At 37.5% G+C, this 19679-nt stretch overlaps 3 protein-coding genes across 3 annotated transcripts; 1 reads left to right on the forward strand and 2 right to left on the reverse strand.

Annotated features, from left to right (window-relative positions):
- Window positions 1–12022: 12022 nt before the first annotated feature.
- Window positions 12023–12451, reverse strand: N0V89_001793 (uncharacterized protein; the record flags this gene model as incomplete). The annotated part of the gene is made up of 1 exon (XM_056210604.1): window positions 12023–12451. The coding sequence occupies one exon, from the start codon at window positions 12449–12451 to the stop codon at window positions 12023–12025; it is 429 nt and encodes a 142-aa protein (XP_056074077.1).
- Window positions 12452–13432: 981 nt separating this feature from the next.
- N0V89_001794 (uncharacterized protein) lies at window positions 13433–14934 on the forward strand (the record flags this gene model as incomplete). The annotated part of the gene is made up of 3 exons (XM_056210605.1): window positions 13433–13560; window positions 13634–13905; window positions 13970–14934. 3 exons carry the CDS (start codon window positions 13433–13435, stop codon window positions 14932–14934), a joined length of 1365 nt encoding a protein of 454 aa, XP_056074078.1.
- A 537-nt stretch (window positions 14935–15471) lies between these two features.
- Window positions 15472–19574, reverse strand: RAD50 (DNA repair protein rad50; the record flags this gene model as incomplete). Its single annotated transcript, XM_056210606.1, has 3 exons — window positions 15472–19350; window positions 19403–19493; window positions 19543–19574. 3 exons carry the CDS (start codon window positions 19572–19574, stop codon window positions 15472–15474), a joined length of 4002 nt encoding a protein of 1333 aa, XP_056074079.1.
- Between the last annotated feature and the right edge of the window lie 105 nt (window positions 19575–19679).

The raw sequence follows: 19679 nt of genomic DNA on the forward strand, positions 1-19679 counted from the left end.
TACTACTATTATTAACGTAAGTTCTATAATTCTATTACGGCGTAGTAGCCGTAATACTCTTAGTACTTCTAAGGGTATACTTTCTTTCTTCTTCTTATACTTTATAACCTAGTAGTTCCTACTAGCGTTTACTAAGGGTTATTTCTATTTTTTAACTTTCTATTATAAGTCTATATTATTAATAGTACTTTTATCTACTATTAATCTCTATTATTACGTAGGCTTAGCTTATAATATACATTTATAGCGTTCTAAGGACAGCGTTCTTAAACCCTAATTAATATATAGGTTATGCTTTCTTAACTAGGGTAATTCTAATATAATATTATACCTAGATTTATCTAGTATATTAAGTGTAATTGTCTCCCTATGTCTATAGATCTAAAGTATAGCAGTAACTTTATAAGTAATATATAGTGTATTTAGTATTTAACTTCTATTTATAATATAGATAGGATATGCTTCGTCCTTAAGTATTGGCTAGAGTCCTACTTATAGTGCTACTTCTTAGAATACGAAGTTTTCTAATACGCCTAAATCTAGTAGTACCTTAATCTATATTTTATTAAGCTAAACTAGTAGCTTAATTAATATCTTACTATTAATAGTATTTAGCTCTCTAATGGCGTCTCTTTACCTATCTATTAGTTTTTAAGGTTTTCTTAGGTCTTAGGGGCTAGGATTTAGTCTAAAAAAGAACTATTCTTCTTAGGAGCTAGATAGTCTATATTCCCTTTTTATTATTTCTTTTACTCCTACCCTTTTTTTCTTCTACTATAGTTATTCTTCTACTATAGTTTCTCTTTAGAAGCTTTACTTTTCTATACTATACTTATTTCTATCTAAATGTTAATAACTATTCTTAGTTAGTTAGGGTTCTTACTAAATCTATAAATATACTTATTATTCTAGTATCTACTATAATTAATATTTAAGTAAGTTTACTATCTATCTTAGGTGTATATTCTATTATAGAGCGTACTAGTTACTATATTTTATATATTATTTATGCTTAGAAAGTATAATTTTTCTTACTTATTCTATAAATATTTATCGCATTTATTAATTAGGTAATTATACTATTCCTAGTAGTATTATTACTTATATAGTAGTTATTTACCTTTATATAGCTCCTTAGCTCTATAGTAGGTTAGGCACTAGTTATATTTATATTTAATCTATTAGATATTTAAGTGCCATAGGTTTTAGTAGTCTAGGTAGTACTTCTATAAATAATCTAGGTTCTTATTATAAAAGTTTTTACTAGGGTCTTATTATATATATCTATAATCTACCTATTATCTATCTTCTTTTATAATAATTTCTAGTCGGCGTTTATTATAAGCTTCTAGTAGTATAGAGAATAATAGTAAGATTATTATAGGTAATAATAATATATTTCTATCTTATAGTTAGATTAGTAGTTTATCTAAGTATTCCTATATATTTACTCTATTAGTAAAGATTACTTCTTTACCTTTAAACTATAGGTAAGGTATTAGTGTTTATTTAACTTTCTTATCTACTTTTTTAGATTACTCCTCCTCTATGTCCTTATAGAGTCGTGAATTGGTTAATAACTCTAATCTAGATTTATTATTAAGTGTAAGGTTATTAATGGCATCTATAATAGTCTATTCTTTATCCTTAATCTCCTTTATTAGGGTAGTAAGTACATTTAACTATCTAATAATCTTATTCTTAGATCTATAGTTCCTAGTAATATAGCCTAGTTTACTATATATAAAATATATGCAAATCTTAGTCCCCTAGTATTAGGTTCTATCTAAGATACGCGTATTAGGCTTATAAAAGCCTAGTTCTTTTCCTTTTCCTTTACCTAAGTAGTTAAACTAGATATCTTCTATTAGCTAGTATCTATAGGAGTCTTATAATACGCGTTAAGGTCCTTTTAGTAGCACCCTATAGACTATAGGTGCTAGTTATTTAAAACTAATGTTTCTTAGGTTATATTAAAATTCTTATTATAGTATAAACTATTCTCTATTAATCCTAATTAATTTGTTATATAATTTGTTAAGGGTTCTAATAATTCCTCTACTGCGTAGAAGTTCTTCTTATAGAGGTTTTTTAAGACCTTATTTATATATTATTATTAGTAACTTATTATCCTAGTTAAGTTGCATAGCGTTTTTATAAAATTCTACTATATACTTAGCTGCTAATTATTACTATATTATGGTTTAAATATTTTGTACTATAATAGGTACTTTATTAGTAATTCTAAACATCTATTTAAGATATTTCTTAAAGTTAGTATAGTCTTTAATAATGTTAACTATATTTATATAGTTATCTACATATTCTTTATCTTTATTATTATGGTCCATTTCTAGATACTTAGTTATATAGGGTTAAATCTATTCTCTAGTATTACCTTATATATACGTGGCTACGAAGATAACCTTTTATTTATCTTTAGGTTATTTATTAAGTTTAAAGAAATAGAGGTCTAACTAAAGAAGCTAGATATTAGTATACTTTCTATTACTATAATATAAATTAGGTTTATATACTTTACTCTTAGAGTTACCTATTAGAGTAATAGTAATATTATCTAAAGCTATAGAAGAAGTAGAAGTCCTTATAGTTATATTAAGGGTGTTTAAGATATTAAATCTAGAAAGGGTAGCTAGTCCTAAATAGGTTAAGGTTAGTTCTTAGGTAAGACTTACTAAGGGAAGGAAGAAGGGGTTCTTATTAATATAGAAGTATCTTATAAAGTATAATAAGTTAATAAGGAAGGCCTAAGTAAATCTAAATAATAGATTAAAACTTAGGTTAAATATAAGTATAAAGGTTTATTCTTATATTTCTATATAGAAATCTTGCTTAGTTGCTTAGGAGCCCTAAATAACTAAGTAGGTTACGTAATAGCTCTTAGCTACTTAGTTATTTAGGAACCCTAAGTAGCTAAGTAAGTTATATAACTACTATCTAAGTAACTTAGCGTATCTTTATCTTATTATAACCCTGGTTATTATATCTTCTATCTTTATAAGTGCCTAAACTTCCCTACCGTTATCTGGTTCGTAACAGAATTAAATAAACACTAGAATAACTAATAAGGGACTACTACTTCCCTTAAGCCTAGTAGATAGTTATAGAAGTCCTTAGGGATTACGTAGACTACTATAGAAATAAACTAAATAGGTATACACTATATAGATAATTATAACCTATAGAAGTACTAAATAAACTATAGGGAGTTATTATAATAGACTTTATAATAGGATTACTAAAGTCTAGGGACCTAGATAACAAAGTTAAATATAATAGAGTAATAGTTATTATTAATAAAATAACTAAGTACGCTTACTTCTTACCATATAAGAAAGTTAGTAAGGTAGAATATATAGTATTCTAGTTTACCTCTATAGTAATAGCATAGTATAGTGCCCCTAATAAGATTATTACTAATAGAGATATACGCTTTATATCTAAATTCTAGTAAATAGTATTTACCCTTATAGGTATTAAATATAGTATATCTATAGTATACTATCTATAAATAGATGGCCAGACTAAAAGGATAAACTAGATAGTAGAATAGTTCCTTAGGTGTTACCTAAACTACTAATAAAATAACTAGGTGGGGTTACTCCCTATAGTATAGTTAGCCTATAATAGCTTATAATATAGTGCTACTAGAGTCTTACTATTCTTTATAAACTATAGATTTAACCTAGTAGCTTACTAAGTACCTAGGATAATAAGATCCTAGAGCGTAGATAGAGAAGATTAGGTAAAGAAAATTACATAAATCTATACCTAACTCTAGTAAAATGCCATATTCCTATAAGGAAAAATAGGTAAATACTATAATCTTAAGTATAAGCCTACGCCTATGCTAGAAAAAGGAGAGAAAGTCTAGCTACTATAAAAAAATATTACTAGTAAACGACTATTAAATAAACTAGACTATTTAAAAATTAGGCTATATAAAGTCCTTAAGCAGATTACCCTAGTTTTATTTAAACTATGCCTCCTAAATAATATAAAAATACACCTAGTATTCTATATAGCCTTATTAGAGAAAGCACTATAAGACGTAGAACTTATAGTTTATAAGGTAGATATATATAGAGAATAGTAAGAAGAATAGGAAGTAGTAAGTATTAATAGATACTAACTAGTAAATAGTGTTAAATCTAGAAAGGGTAGCTAGTCCTAAATAGGTTAAGGTTAGTTCTTAGGTAAGACTTACTAAGGGGAGGAAAAAGGGGTTCTTATTAATATAGAAGTATCTTACAAAGTATAATAAGTTAATAAGGGAGGCCTAAGTAAATCTAAATAATAGATTAAAACTTAGGTTAAATATAAGTATAAAGGTTTATCCTTATATTCCTATATAGGAATCTTACTTAGTTACTTAGGAGCCCTAAATAACTAAGTAGGTTATATAATAGCTCTTAGCTACTTAGTTATTTAGGAACCCTAAGTAGCTAAGTAAGTTACATAACTACTATCTAAGTAACTTAGCGTGTCTTTATCTTATTATAACCCTAGTTATTATATCTTCTGCCTTTATAAGCGCCTAAACTTCCCTACCGTTATCTAGTTCGTAATAAATAGTTAGAACTACTATAAGGTTAAATAGCTAGGACATAATAAAAAGGGAAACCCATAGAATAATACCTAGAAACTAGAAAGTAATCTTAACTACTCTAAGAAGTTAGAAGAATTTCGGGTAAACTAATCTCTTAAAGAAAGCCTAGAGATATTAGACTAAGAGTTAGACTAACTTATAGTAAATTATAAAGAACGCTACTATTAGAAAAGGTATAAGTAGTATCTTAAGAGACTACTTTACCCTTTTTAGGACTATTTTATAGACTAGTAGCTTTTAGCTCTACTTCTTCCTAATCTAATTTAGCCTCTAGAAATACTAACTAATAATCCTTCTATTTATTAAGAAGCTCCTTCTATTTCCATAACTATAATACCTTTGCTTAGGTAGTAGTAAGGGTATCTAGAATCTCCTCCTAAGCTTTTTTAGCCTTAATAAGTTTGGCTTAAATTTTAGCTTAGGAATAACTAGTGTTATATACTATAAATAATTAGTATAGATAGAATAATAGTAGTAGATAATATACTCTTAGCCACTAAGATCCTATTAATATTATAAGAACTATAGATATTTAAATAAATATAAGCTTTATAAGTGGGACGCCTAGGCGTATTACGCGAAGAAAGCTTATATAGAATTTTTAACTAATTATAGTAAGAGTAAGGTATAGTAAGAAATCTATAATAACTAATTTTATTAGTAAGCATAAGTTATTTATTAGTTTTATAAGAAGGCATAGAGGGTAATAATAACCTAACTTATAATAGGGCTTACCCTACTAATATAGCACTACCCCTATAATAGAATAATCTTTAGGCTAAAGACTTAGAAGGGGGAGATAGTATTATGGCTACTACGCTATAATAGAATTATAGGACTTATATTAATAATAGTAGTAACTAATTAGATTATATAGGGGAAGAATATAATTATAGATTAGATACTAAGTATAATATAGGTACATAAGGAAGTTACGTAATTAGATCTATAGATCTATAGAATAGAGCCATAGAGCCTAGATCTATAGAATCTATAGGTAGAGCCTATAGAGCCATTATTAGATAGTAGTATATAGAGATAATAGATTACTACTAGATAAGCCTTTATTATTAATCTATAATATAGTTCTCTATATCTAGTTTCCTTATAAAAGATTACTATTAAGTCTTTAGCAATATATTCTTATAGTAGTAATTAATTAACGTTTACACTACACGTAATCTATATAACCCTATACACTACTTATCTCTCACTATAACCCTAATAGGGCCACGGCTAGTGACAGAGTCCTAGAGGTCCTATTATAACCTACTAAGGTTTATAATAATAAAAGAACTAATACTATAATAATAAAGATAGTTATAGACTACTAGATAGTATAAATTTAAAATTATCTATATAGTAGGAAAGGAAAATAGATAAGTAAATATACTTAGTAGATAAAGTAATTTAGTAGAAAAAAAGGTTAAGACCTACTTAGTAATTCTTTATAAAAATAAAGATAGATCTCTTAAACTAATAGTAGAACTTAATTAACTTTTAGTTATAAACTAAGAAGTACTAAAATAACTATAAACTAAGATTATTAAATAATACTATAATAACCCTATATATAGATACCTAGGTATTAAGAAAATAATAGAGCTTATATAATAAAATTATATATTTAGGGAATAAAGAAAGCTATAACTAGCTATATCTAAAAATATATAGAATACTAAAAGAATAAATATAGTATATATCTTAAATATAAAGAAATATAACTAATTAGAATACTAATACTACCTTTTAAAGACATTACTATAGACTTTATTATAGAAATACTAGACTTAATTAACCTAACTACGAAAACCTTATATAATAGTATTTTAGTAATTATATATTAATTTATAGGCTATATTAAATTAATTCTATATCTAAAGAATATAATAGCTAAAGAGCTGGCTTACCTCTTTTAAGATAAGTAGGTTAGACACTATAGTATTCTAAAAATAATTATTAGTAATAGAGATAAGCTCTTTATATTAAACTTCTAGATAATATTTATAGCACTTATTAGAATAAAATAAAAACTATCTATAGTATATTATCTATAGATAGATAGAAAAATAGAAAGAATAAATTAAACTATAGAAATATATTTATAAATATACTATAATAAATAAAAAAATAACTAGGTTTTATTACTACCTATAGTATAATTAGCACATAATAATAGAGTATTAATAGTAATAAAGTAAATACCTTACTATGCTATATACGGAAAATATCTAAACCTATTTAACTAATAACTACTAATAAATATTAACGCAAAGGAAGCCATAGATATAGTAGATAATATAAGAAAAATATATAATAAACTCTAAGTAAACCTTAAGAAAGCTTAATAGTAAACTATTTTATATATAAATTAGAAATAAAAAATAGTACCTTAGCTAAAGAAGGGGATAAAGTATATCTACTTATAAAGAATCTTTAAACTTAGAAGAGAAAATATAAGAAACTAGATTATATTAAGGTTAGACTATTTTATATTTCTAAATAAATATTACTAGTAAACTATAGATTAGAACTACTACTAGATATAAAGATACACCTAGTATTCTATATATTATTATTAGAACTAGTAGACCCTAAGACACTAGTTAAAACTACTTTCTATTATAAAGCTAAGGAAGAAACTAAATTTAAAGTTAAAAATATTATATATAAAAGAATCTATAAAGGAATCTAATAGTACCTTATTAAGTAGAAAGGATACCTAGATAGTAAAAATACTTAGAAACTAAGAAGTAACCTAGATAACTATTAATAAATAATTAAAGAATATAAATAAAAGTCTTTAAGACCTATTATATAATAAGAAGTATAAATATACTAGAAGCTAGGAATAGGTAAGAATACTATACTATTAATAAGATCTATTATTAACTATATAGTAGAAGAAAACCTAGCTAAGGTATTAGTAAAGATATAGTTTAAAGAGGCTATATTTATCTCTTTACTCTTCTTAGCTAGCTTATTTACTAGGTATAAAACCTTCTTATATATATACTCTTTAGCCTATACTAGTATTCTCTTATTTTATAATAACTAAGTAATTATAATTACTAGTTTCTTTTTATTATCTTTAACCTTCTTTTTATACTCTTTATAAGTCTTATCTAAAGAAGACTAGGATATATCTATATATAGCTTTCTAACGTAAATATACTTAGTATACTTTAGACTAGAATTAGATATAATATAATATAGAATACTTTCTATAGTATACTAAATATAGGGGTTTCTATAGTTATATTAGCTCTAAGGATTTTATTATATAAATAGAGTTAATAGAAGTAGGAGTTAGAAGGTATTATAGCTACCTACTAAGTTAATAGATATAAGACTTATACTTATATAATAGTAATTAAGGAGTATATAATTTAAGGATAAATTTATAAAGGAAGGGGATAATATTAGAATCTAGACCTAAGTAAGGGTTAGAACCTTATTTTATATTATAATAAAGCTTACTATTAGCTTACCTAGATAGAGTATACGTTAACTATACTACTAGGTACTAATAAGATATTATATAACTAATAGTTAATAAGTAATAGTTAATAAGTAATAGTTAACTATTACTTAACTAAAGTATATAGGAATATAAGGATAAGTTCTTATACTTATATTTAACCTATTTCTTAATCTATTATTTAGATTTACTTAGGCCTCTCTTATTAACTTATTATACTTTATAAAATACTTCTATATTAATAAGAACTCTTTCTCCTCCCTCTATAAGTCTTACCTTAGAACTAACCTTAACCTATTTAGGATTAGCTACTCTTTCTAGATTTAATATTTAAACCCTACTTCTAATACCTACTATACTTCCCTAAACTAATATAGACCTTATAAACATAGGTATATAACTAATAGAATAAGCACTTTAATACTATTATAACACTATAGTTTTTAATAGTAGAAATAAGGTTATAGTAACGCTTTATAGGATAATAGTTAGTAGGTATAATTCTTTAGGGCAAAGAATAAGAAAGGGAAAGAATAATATTATATACTAGATAATAGTAAGGAGATATAGGCGCTTATAAAAGTATTATAAACCAGATAATAGTAGGGAAGTTCGGGCGCTTATAAAGGTAGAAGATGTAATAACTAGGGTTATAATAAGATAAAGACACGCTAAGTTACTTAGATAGTAGTTACGTAACTTACTTAGCTACTTAGGGTTTCTAAATAACTAAGCAGCTAAGAGCTATTACATAACCTACTTAGTTATTTAGGGCTCCTAAGTAACTAAGTAAGATTCCTATATAGGAATATAAGGATAAACCTTTATACTTATATTTAACCTAAGTTTTAATCTATTATTTAGATTTACTTAGGCCTCCCTTATTAACTTATTACACTTTGTAAGATACTTTTATATTAATAAGAACCCCTTCTTCCTCCCCTTAGTAAGTCTTACCTAAGAACTAACCTTAACCTATTTAGGACTAGCTACCCTTTCTGGATTTAATAAAAAGTAGAAGATATAATAACTAGGGTTATAATAAGATAAAGATATACTAAGTTATTTAGATAGTAGTTATATAATTTACTTAGCTACTTAGGGTTTCTAAATAACTAAGTAGCTAAAAGATATTATATAACCTACTTAGTTATTTAGAGCCTCTAAGTAGCTAAATAGAATTTCTATATAGAAGTATAAGAATAGACCTCTATACTTATATTTAACCTATTTCTTAATTTATTATTTAGATTTACTTAGGCCTCCCTTATTAACTTATTATACTTTATAAGATACTTTTATATTAATAAAAACCCTTTCTTCTCCCTTTATAAGTCTTAGCTAAGAACTAACCTTAACTAATTAGAATTAGCTACCCTCTCTAGATTTAATATTAGGGTTTCTAAATAACTAAGTAGCTAAAAAATATTACGTAACCTACTTAGTTATTTAGAAACTCTAAGTAACTAAGTAGAATTTTTATATAGAACTATGAAAATAGGCCTCTATACTTATATTTAATCTATTTCTTAATTTATTATTTAGATTTATTTAGGCCTCTTTTATTATACTTTATAAAATACTTTTATATTAATAAAAACCTTTTTTTTTTAAGTCTTACCTAAGAACTAATTCTAACCTAATTAGAATTAGTTACCCTTTCTAGATTTAATAATCTTAATAAAGTTCTTATAGTATCTAACCTTTTATAAACTATTAGCTATAGTAAAAGGTATTTACCTATATTATTAGAAAGGTAGTAGGGTCGTAATTACCTATAGAAATATTTAATAGGTATATATAGTATCTATATAACTACTAGTACTATTTAAATTCATAATTAATTACTATTTCTAACTCGTTACTATTTATTTTATTAATATAGTAGGTATTAACCTAGAAATACTATAGCTTATCTACCACTATTTATTTACTATAAAAATAAATCTTACTAAACCCTATCTTATTTTTCGCCTACGCTAGCTTTTAGCTTATTATATGTGACTTCTTAATCTTCTAGCCAGGTATGCGAGAGAATGGCGTATGGCGGTGGGTGGTCGTTGTCAAATGACGTCAGCTCGAACGCGTTGCCTGGCAGGCGCTTTAGAAGGCGCATCGTGGCAGACGGTGGATGCGAACGCTTTGAGCGAACGCTGATAGCGATGTGATCGCGAGAGAAGGCGGAAGTGTTGTGATCGCGAGAGGAGGCGGGGGTGTATACATCTCTGCTTTCAGATGAGTAGGCTGAGTGCTTGGGGCTGTGTATGTTTCTGTTGTCCAACCAGCTTCGCATGATTGCAGCCTCGCGCCTCCGTTCTCGCTTACCTATGTAGTCACGTGATAAGGCAACGACCTTGACCTTAGGAGGCCAGATCATCTTTGCGCATAGGTCAAGTCACTGCATTGAATCAACTTTTCATACGACACTGACTTGTACTAATACATCCGTGCAAGGAACCTCCGCAATCATCTCCTCCGAAACGTGTCGTCCCTCCGGGTCGAAGTGGTTCAGAACCAGCTGAACGAAGCGTTAATCGTCAATAGCGTGCTCACCCTCGAAGTCGCGTCGCCCATCAATTGATCCATAAATTGAGCGTTTGGAACGATGTGCGATGAAGCGGAGCAACGCTGCCTGCAGTTCACGGAGGCGGAACTTACAAGAACCTCACAGGTTGGCCATGGCTGATGACCCGTTATTTGTGTAATATTCCAGTGAGTCGTGGTCAGATCTCACGTGAGTTTGGTTTGTAAGGAGCGGTGTGCTCTATGCATTTGAGATAGTCGGGTGGTTTGTGGGTTCATACACCTCTCACCCATGGATGTTGGCAAACAATAGTGAAAGAATCACATTTGAACGCCCAAAGCTCCTAAGATAGATCCGAGAACAATGCCTTAGTGATATTAATGCCCGGAATGTGGCCTTCCGAACATAATGCAACACAATGTTTGCGTGCATAATTGCATTGATACCGCACTATGCGCCGCCATGAGAGCTTCTGTCAGAGCCTATATAACGCCCATGGGAAACCATATAAACGATCTCAAAGCAAACGGACAAACCTGAGCCATAACAAGGATTCCAACATTCACAAACCGTTTAACACTCATTCATCATATCCGACATGGGTAAAGGTGATATCAACATGAAAGAAGTCTCCCTTGCTCACTACCATTCAGAGACCTTCGATTCTCAGAATCTCGATATTGGAACGGGACAGAAGGTCGAAGCTAACTGTCATCGCTGCCACGAATGTGGAGGCTCTTCGAAGCGCCTTCGTAACGAGGTGGCTGCTCAGAAAAAGCTGGGCAAGCCTCTGGCCACTAACACCAAGGGCATGCCTCTTGGAAAGGCCCCCTTTGGTAAGACAAACGCTGGTAAGACAAAGGGAGGCAAGTCTTTCAAACACTAGTCCACATTATGACAGCGTAGCGTTTTCATCGTGTTAGGCTCTCTATACGCGAGGGTTATGGGCTATGATCACATTTTTGCCTTCGTAAGTCTGTAGTAGAAGGCCAATAGAAGTATTACACCAATTATGCTTAATCCGTTTTTTATTACCCTTTTGATTGGACTTTCCACCGATCATTACTAATTATTGATTGCACGGCTATTAGTGCTTGTCAGAAATCTTGCGCCCACCAATCTTGCTTGCGGGGCGCAGCAATAGAATACACCTTTTCCTGTCATCACCGTCATTTTCGACCTCCCCCGGCATAGCAGTATAAGTCAGTGCGAAAGCAAAGCGGGTCAAACTGCGCTGCAGTGTAACGAATGCGACCTTCTCGGGTAAGAGGTCAATCTTTTCATTCAATTCGTTATCATTTGTACTCCCACTTCCAAGGAACAAACAACTCGCTATATGGAAGCCGGCAAATTCGTTAGTGAGAATATTCAAACAACATCCGCATCATCACTCTTCATCCTCATCCTCATCCTCATCCGCATCCTCGTCCTCGTCCTCATCCTCTAACGCGCACCCCAACAAACCATTACACAAATTAATAGCCATAGTTTTAGCCTCTTCTTCAGAGGTCATCAATCCACCCGGGTGCTCTACTTTCCACGATATATCAACAATAGTAGCCCAATCCTCATCCTCGGTTTTACTAGGGTCGCCAGTGGATATCTCAAGCGATATTTCCTCTCGAGGTTTCCAGCCAAAGTAGATGTGAAGGATGGCGTTGCCTTGGGCGTTCTCAGGGGCGTTAGCTTTAATGGTCCACTTGTCTTCCATTTGCTGCGGTTTATGGCCCTGCAGCATCTTATTGTAGTCTTCATGAGTGATAGTCTTATCCCATTGTGCCGTTGCTGGCGTAGTTTCGAAAGTGATCGGGGGCATCGTTGTTCGTGAGATTGAAGGCAGGCCTTCTGATGAATAGAGTTGGAGGAAGGTCTTGGATTAGATGCGAATGTGCTTGGTTTGGTAGTAGACGCCCGATACAACAGCCAGGGAAAGGAAGCTTGGGTGAATAGCCTGGAGATGATGAAGATGAGTTGTAGTCAAGTGCGATGCGAACAGCGATTGTGGGTTGGTTGTTACCTAGCACTGACGAGGTGGTCTCTAACGCGGACGCTACCTAGCGGTGCTACAAAGTTAGCCGCCCCCACTTATGTAATCGTGGCTGAGTACGGAACGAAGGCTCGTAGAAGAACTTCCAGAACCAGCCACGGACTTGGTTCTCTCATCGCATAGGGGAGTAAATGCGTACAAGTGTAGAGGCGCAGTATCCAGCGTGCGGCATACCATAAACTAAAGCCATACCCCATTGATCCTTGTCGCATGTTTTATCCGTGCCTTGGCGATGTTTCCGCTGGGCCACAATTTCGGTCTTGGCACCCCGCTAATACTAACTTAGCCAATCACCTTGTGTGTCTGCTAAGTGCGTAGCTCATTCGTTCGATCGTTCGAAAGTCCGGTAAGCCGCCAATCTCTCGGATCATGCCTGACCAGAGGCGACTGTAGCACAACTTCCATTTTAGGTAAATCTTCCTGAGACGCCTTTGCCGAGGATCCTGCAGTAAGACGGGATTCAGCCTCAGACTTCGTGCGAGATTTTGCAATTGACATCCTAGTGTCAACCTTTCGGACAAGAGAAAGAGGGAAATGTACAAACCTATAAGATGTTCTTCTCCAAAGACGTTAAGAATGTCCAGGGCGTAACATCTCAGTATCTTCGTTCATTCATTCGCTTCTTTTCTTTCGACATTCGTTTACGTTCTATTCACTCATTCAGCGACTTGTCGCATTAACGTTCGTTCAGAGTCTAAGACTCGTCCAATCTTTCAACCAAAGTTGCCTTGAGGAACACTTGCAGACATCATGTTTTGGCAGAAGACATTGAGTCTTCTTGGGCTCCTAGCTGCTGTGGGCAGCACAGCTCCAGCTCTGTCCAAGCGCCTGGACATTGACGACCTAAATGAAGAATTCGTGTTTTTCCGGGCTGATAGGTAAGTCTCCCTCGGGCCGATTGTCCATATTCTTCTTACTTGTGCTAACTATCCATCCCCAATCTAGACGCAGCCCCGACGAGATCAAAAAAGAACATGGCTTCCAAACAATGGGCAAAACCAACAAAATACCCGAAAACATCAGTCTCTGGGACCACTGCAAGATCAAAGGCGCAGAAGCGAAGTTCGGAAACCTAGCAGACGATGGCTACGTTTCCACGAGTCTGGATTTTGGGGTCTGTGTCAAGTGGGTCATGGAATACATCGAGGACCCTGATCACTCCACCATTTACAAGATCGCGTCGGACAGGAACCTTATTGGGTGTCACGACACGCTCAAGCACTGTACGTATGCCTGTGCGCTACGGTCACGTACTACCATGGGTGACATGCTGACGCTTGTGTCTAGACAATCCCCTCCCAGACGAACAAGAGTATGCTGCCATCGGCGGCATCCCTTGGGCCCAGGTCATGGGTTGGTACAACCAGTTCACCGTGCAAGGGCAGACCATCACGGACGCAGTATTCACCCCAAACCCTGCCTTCAATAGCGCAAAGTACCACAACGTCCCCGACGGTTCCGACCCATCCAACGGCGGAGAAAACTACAGGCTCGCTGGCTGGCCCAGGAACGACAAGAGGTGGTCGGAAGCGCCTTGGAAGGGCGTTGCTGACCCGGTTTGCGGCAAGGATGAAAAACCGAAGAAGGGGAAGAAGAAGGGCGCCCGCGACGTCGGTGACATCGAAGACGATGAAGATATGCAACTTGTTGTTAGGGACGATGAAGAAGATGTGGAGCTCGTGACTCGAGACAGCGAGGACATGCAGCTCGTTGCTAGGGCTAGAGGAGGGAGCAGGGGGTCCAGCAGGACGTCTTCTTCGAGGGCTGGTAGGGCTAGGAAGAGGCCTACTAAGAAGCCTACTAAGAAACCTACCAAGAAGCCCACAAAGAAGCCTACCAAGAAACCCACAAAGAAGTGCACAGCAGCAATGAAAAAAGCCGGAAAGTGCGGCACCAAGACCACATGCACCGCCGCCACCAAAAAGCGCAACGGTGGCGTCTGCCCCCCAAAAACAACCTGCACCGCCGCCCAGAAAAAGGCCAACGGCGGCAAATGCCCAACCAAACCCAAAACCACCTGCACCGCCGCCGAAAAGAAAGCCAACAACGGCACATGCCCCACCTGCACCGCAGCCGAGAAGAAGAAAAACGGCGGCAAGTGCCCGCCCAAAGCGTGCGGACTGCGCAAGACGAACAAACAGATGGCGGATGAGTATTTGAAGCTGTATAAGGCGGGGAAGCTGGGGAAGGGGAAGAAGAAGGGTGGTAAGGGAAGAAGACGGGAAGGGTGTAGGGGCTGGAAAAGGGGATAGTGCTGGGGAAATTGAGGATGGTGGACTGTGTGTTGGGTAAGGGGAGGCATTGTGGGCGTTCATTGGGGGGTTGCGGGAGGTTGGATAACTTTCGATTCGTGTAGAGTATAGGAGAGTTATAGATTGCGTTCTGGGAATGTTAGCAGTTGCAGAATTGATCTTTGATACTTTCATCCTGTCATGGTCTTACAAGAATTGAAAGACGCATGGAGATGCAGGTGCATGAACTGCAGAACGACTAGTAATCCTCAGCAAGTACAAATGTGAAGTGAAGCGCCCGGTGAGATGGGTATCATGCTATTCTTCTTCCGCGTATGTCCGGCCAAATTTCCGTGATACTAATTAAGACCGCTAAAAACATAAGCATGCTAACGATCTCCGTGTACATCCAAATCAACAGCGCCGTGAAATGCATGCAACCGTCCCAGGTCAGACCCAGAACGCCATTCATACTCCATCACGCCAATACATCATATCTCCCTCCGCTCGGTGCTCGTACGTGGTAGACTCGTCCAGGTCCCAGGATCAGGCGACCTATTACGCTGGTAAGTAATCCGGAAAAACAGCGCGGTTCCGCAGCTCCGTCCGCGAAATCGTGAGCATGAATGGTGGAAGGAGGGCATTTACCTCAGCGATGTTCTGGCGCTCGATGTACGACTGTTGGTCTTTGTCACGTCCAACGCGCCAGTAGACGTCGGTGTAGTCGCCGCAGTTCATCTCGCGCAAAAATTGCTCGTCGTGCGTGATAACCAGGAGCTGGAAGTTCGCTTGCTTACGGCGGATTTGGATGATCTGGGATAGTGACTCAGCTAGGCCCTTGATGTTCTGTTGATCGAGATTAGTGGTGGGTTCATCTAGAGCAATCAAACCGCAGTTGGTTCCGAAGCACTCTGCGAGCGCGAGACGGATCACGATGGAGGCGAGCACTTTCTGGCCGGCGCTACAGCGCCCGCGCATGTCCATTTCGTTGTCGCGCTTGACCATGACGACGCGGTAATTGTAGGTGCGGTTGCGGGCGCCGCCTTCGTTGTCGGAGCGGATGCGGACGGTGTCGACATCAGTGCCTTGGTAGGCGTTGCGCCAGAGCTCGTCGATAATCTTGTTGATCTCGTCCATCTTGATTGTGTGGAACTTCAGGATGGCTTGCTCGAGCGCGCTGCCGTATCGCCCTAGGTCGTCACAAGCTGCCTTGATCGTTTCAACCTTGATGTGAGCCTCGCGGTACTCTTGTGCGGCGTTTTTGTAGTATTTTTCGTACTCTTCGCTGAGTTCGACCATCTGAATGTCCAGCTGCTTCATCGTGGTGCTCAGCTCGATCACTCTGACATGCAGTAATTGGTATTCTGCGTCCCACTTGTCTCCTTCTGCAGTCCAATGTGCTTGATCATGTTCGGCGTTTCGCTGTTCCAGGTCTTCAATCTCTTTCGCGAGGGTTTCCAAGGTTCGCTTTGCCTTTCGGTATCGAAGGTTGTCGAAGATCGATTGTTTAGTGTGCTCGACACCGCTCAATGTCTCTTCAGTTTTCTTTATGTCCCGTGCGACATTCGACATGTCGTCTTCAATCTGTTTGATCTCGATCTCAAGATTCTCGATCTCCTGTTGAGCTCGAGCTAGACGCTGCGGGCCACCTTTATCAATGTACGCAGATATATCCTGGTCTGCTTCAGAAAGCTGGCGAACACTGTCAGACAGCTTGGATGCTTCCTCTTGAACGCGATTGACTTTTTCGTTACCGCGTCGATTGACATCCTTATACGTTGCTTGGGCTCGCTCTAGCTCGGGTTCAAGAGCCTGCATCTCAGTATCAAATTCGCGGATGGCCTCTCGTTGCTCAGCATTGCCAGTCTTGAATTCATCAATGCGTTCTACCAGATTTCGCTTCTCTTTCAGACTTGACTGTGCAGCGCTAAGCTCGGCATTGATATCGCGAATGCGGAGTTCAAGCGTGCCGACAATCTTTCGTAGATTGTCGCGCTCGCTGCTAAGAGCCGCAAGTTCCGCTTTCGCAGTTCGGCTCTTATCCGTCACTTTTTGGAGGTCTTCGCGTACGGCGCTGATACCACGAGAAAGCCCACCCGTTTTTTGCTTCTTCTTTAATGCAACAACTCGGTCTTCTAGCTCGCGGGCTTCATCGTAGGAGCTAACTATTGACTGGACGTCTACGGATAGCGATTCAATCTCTTGCTTCGCCTGGTTCAACTCGTAGATGATGTTGTCGTGCTCTTCCAGCTGTTTATTGACGCCATTGCGTTCCGAAACCAACTTCTCGTGCTCCGCCTTGAGCGCGGGAAGCTCTACCTCCTCAGCGCGCTTCGCCAAGTCGTAGCTTGGCTTCGCACCTCGCATCTTCTCCAGCTCGGCCTGTACTTCTTCGATGTTTGCTTCAGCGTTTTGGGTGGCTTTTGCGACCATATTCTTCAGTTGGCTCATGAAACCTGCTTTGGTAAACCCTTCGGCTTTGTCGTCTTTCAGTGTTCGCCGGCATAGTCGGCATTGATCGTGCTTCTCTGCAACTTCCAGACAGGATTGTAAGTATTCCAATTGGGCACCGAAGCTAGCCGTGTCTTTAGACAACGTGTCGAAGTCCGCCTCAACCTCGAATAAAGTTTCTTCAAAATCATCGATATCGCTCCTCTGGATGGCATCAAGGACTGTGTTCTTATATTTGGTATACTCTGCGCGTTTCTTTTTTTGTTCAGACTCTATCGAGGAGAGCCTGAAGCTGATCTGGTTAAGCTTGTCCTGGGAAATATCGCGCTTCGCTTCCGCATCTTTCAAGTCGCTGTTCTTTTGAGCAAGGACGTCTCGGAACACATTGCCAAGGCTCGCGACGTCCCAGTCGGGGTCAACGAGTTGTGAGATGCGAGCCGAATGCACTGACTTCATGGTCTCAAGACTGTGTTTGGTCTCTACGAGTTTGTTCTGTGTGTAGTCGACCTCCGCAGACTCGCTGGCGAGTTGCGTAGCTTGAACTAGCTCAGTATCTAGACGCTCCTTCCGATCTTCAAGCGCATGTAAGGTATTTTCGACATCCTGAATGCGTCTATCGTGATCGGCATTGTCGGTATCTGCGCTAGCCTTCTCTAGTTCCTTCTCGGTGGCCTTCTTCTTGTTCAGGATGACAGCTTCAGCTCCTTCGTCGACACGAATCTTGCTCAATACATTCTGCAACTCCGTGATGCGCTTGTCGCTGGTAGCAATCTGTGATTTGGAAAGATCCTTGCGCTGGCTTAGGCCCGCTTTCTGTTCGCTCAGATGGTTGACTGTAGCTTGAGCTTGACCAAGTTCCTCTTGCGCATCCGTTCGAGCACGGTCGAGGGCTTTGTTTTGCTCTCGCGCAAGCTTCCTCAGGATTTGCTGAAATTCGGCCACCTTGGTATCGTCCACGTCGTGATCGAAGTCACGAATGTCATGTCGCTTGGCAGTCTCCTTGATCAGGTTTTCTCGCTTCTGAAGGTTCCGAGCGTGCTGATCCTTCTCTGCTTGATGCTTGCCGACTTCGCTCTGTTTAATGCCTAAATTCGTGCGGTTATGTTGCAGAGCTGCTTGCAAGCTACGGTACTGCGTCTTGAAATCCTCTTGTTGGTCCTGATACTGTTGCACACGCTCTCCATACTGCTCCATCATATCTTTCAGCTCATCGTCGGTTTCGGCCATCATCTTGAGGTTATCTTCCAAAGAAGTTACGTTCTCTTCGTTAGCGGTATAAGTGACACGCTTGCCTTGAAGCTGAGCAACGATCTGCTCATACTTTGCGGCGTGCTCATAAGCGTTCCTACTCTTTTCTCTGGCCTCTCTAGCACCAGACTCGGCCTTTTCATGATCGCTTCGGTGGCTTTCAATCTCGTCATCGAGTTTCATCAACCTTTTTTGGCTCTCTTTGGCACGGGCCTGGTTCTCCTGTGCATTCTTTTCGTTTGCTCTAGCGACAGCAAGGTCGTTCACCTGGTTCTTGCGGATAACTTTGATGTTGTCGATCGCTTTGGTGTATTTATCAGCCTCAAAGATGGAATCGAACTTCTTTTTGAGGGCGGCAGGCTCGCTCATTGGCCACAGACTGTCTTCCTGATGGCAAAATATGACGTTTTCCAGGACAGACTTTGAGACGCCCAGAAATTGTGGCACGATCTGGTCTAGCTCAGCCACGCGGGAAGAGACCGATTCTTTGTGGCCGTCGCGACGCATCAGCAAAGAGCCTTCCAGTGTCTTCTGTGACCGCGTGTTCTTCCTGACAATGAGCTGCATCTTGCGACTGACGACCATGGGAACGCCTGACGTTGACCGGAAGGAAAGCTTAACCTGGGCCATAGTTTCCGACTCGGCTAGAAGCCTGGGATCGTGGATAAATGCACCTCCGGTCTTGCTGTTTGGGGGCAGCTCGCCAGTGGTGGCATATTTGAGACATTCGATGATGGTCTGGGATGGTCAGCTGGCCACGTGCGAAAATGGTCCAGACGGAATATCCTACAGTCTTGCCAGAACCGTTCCAGCCGACAATGAGAGTGAGAGGCGTGTTGAAAACTATCGTCTCACCTTGCTGTGGTCCAAAAGAGCGGATGCTGGGTATGTCAGTGCGGCCGAACAGCTGTCAGATGGCGACTAACTCACCCTTGGATCTGCATCCGATCGATTTTCGACATGGTGGCTACTGTGTGCTCCGCCGCACTCACGCTCCCAAATGATGTGGTTGTGCTGCAGTCGAGATACTGCAGTTGAGCGAGAGAGTGCGCGGGACGCGTTGTGCT

The sequence above is a fragment of the Didymosphaeria variabile genome (assembly GCF_027946475.1).
Source record: "Didymosphaeria variabile strain IMI 356815 chromosome Unknown scaffold_2, whole genome shotgun sequence".
In the NCBI taxonomy this organism is placed as follows: Eukaryota; Fungi; Ascomycota; class Dothideomycetes; order Pleosporales; family Didymosphaeriaceae; genus Didymosphaeria; species Didymosphaeria variabile.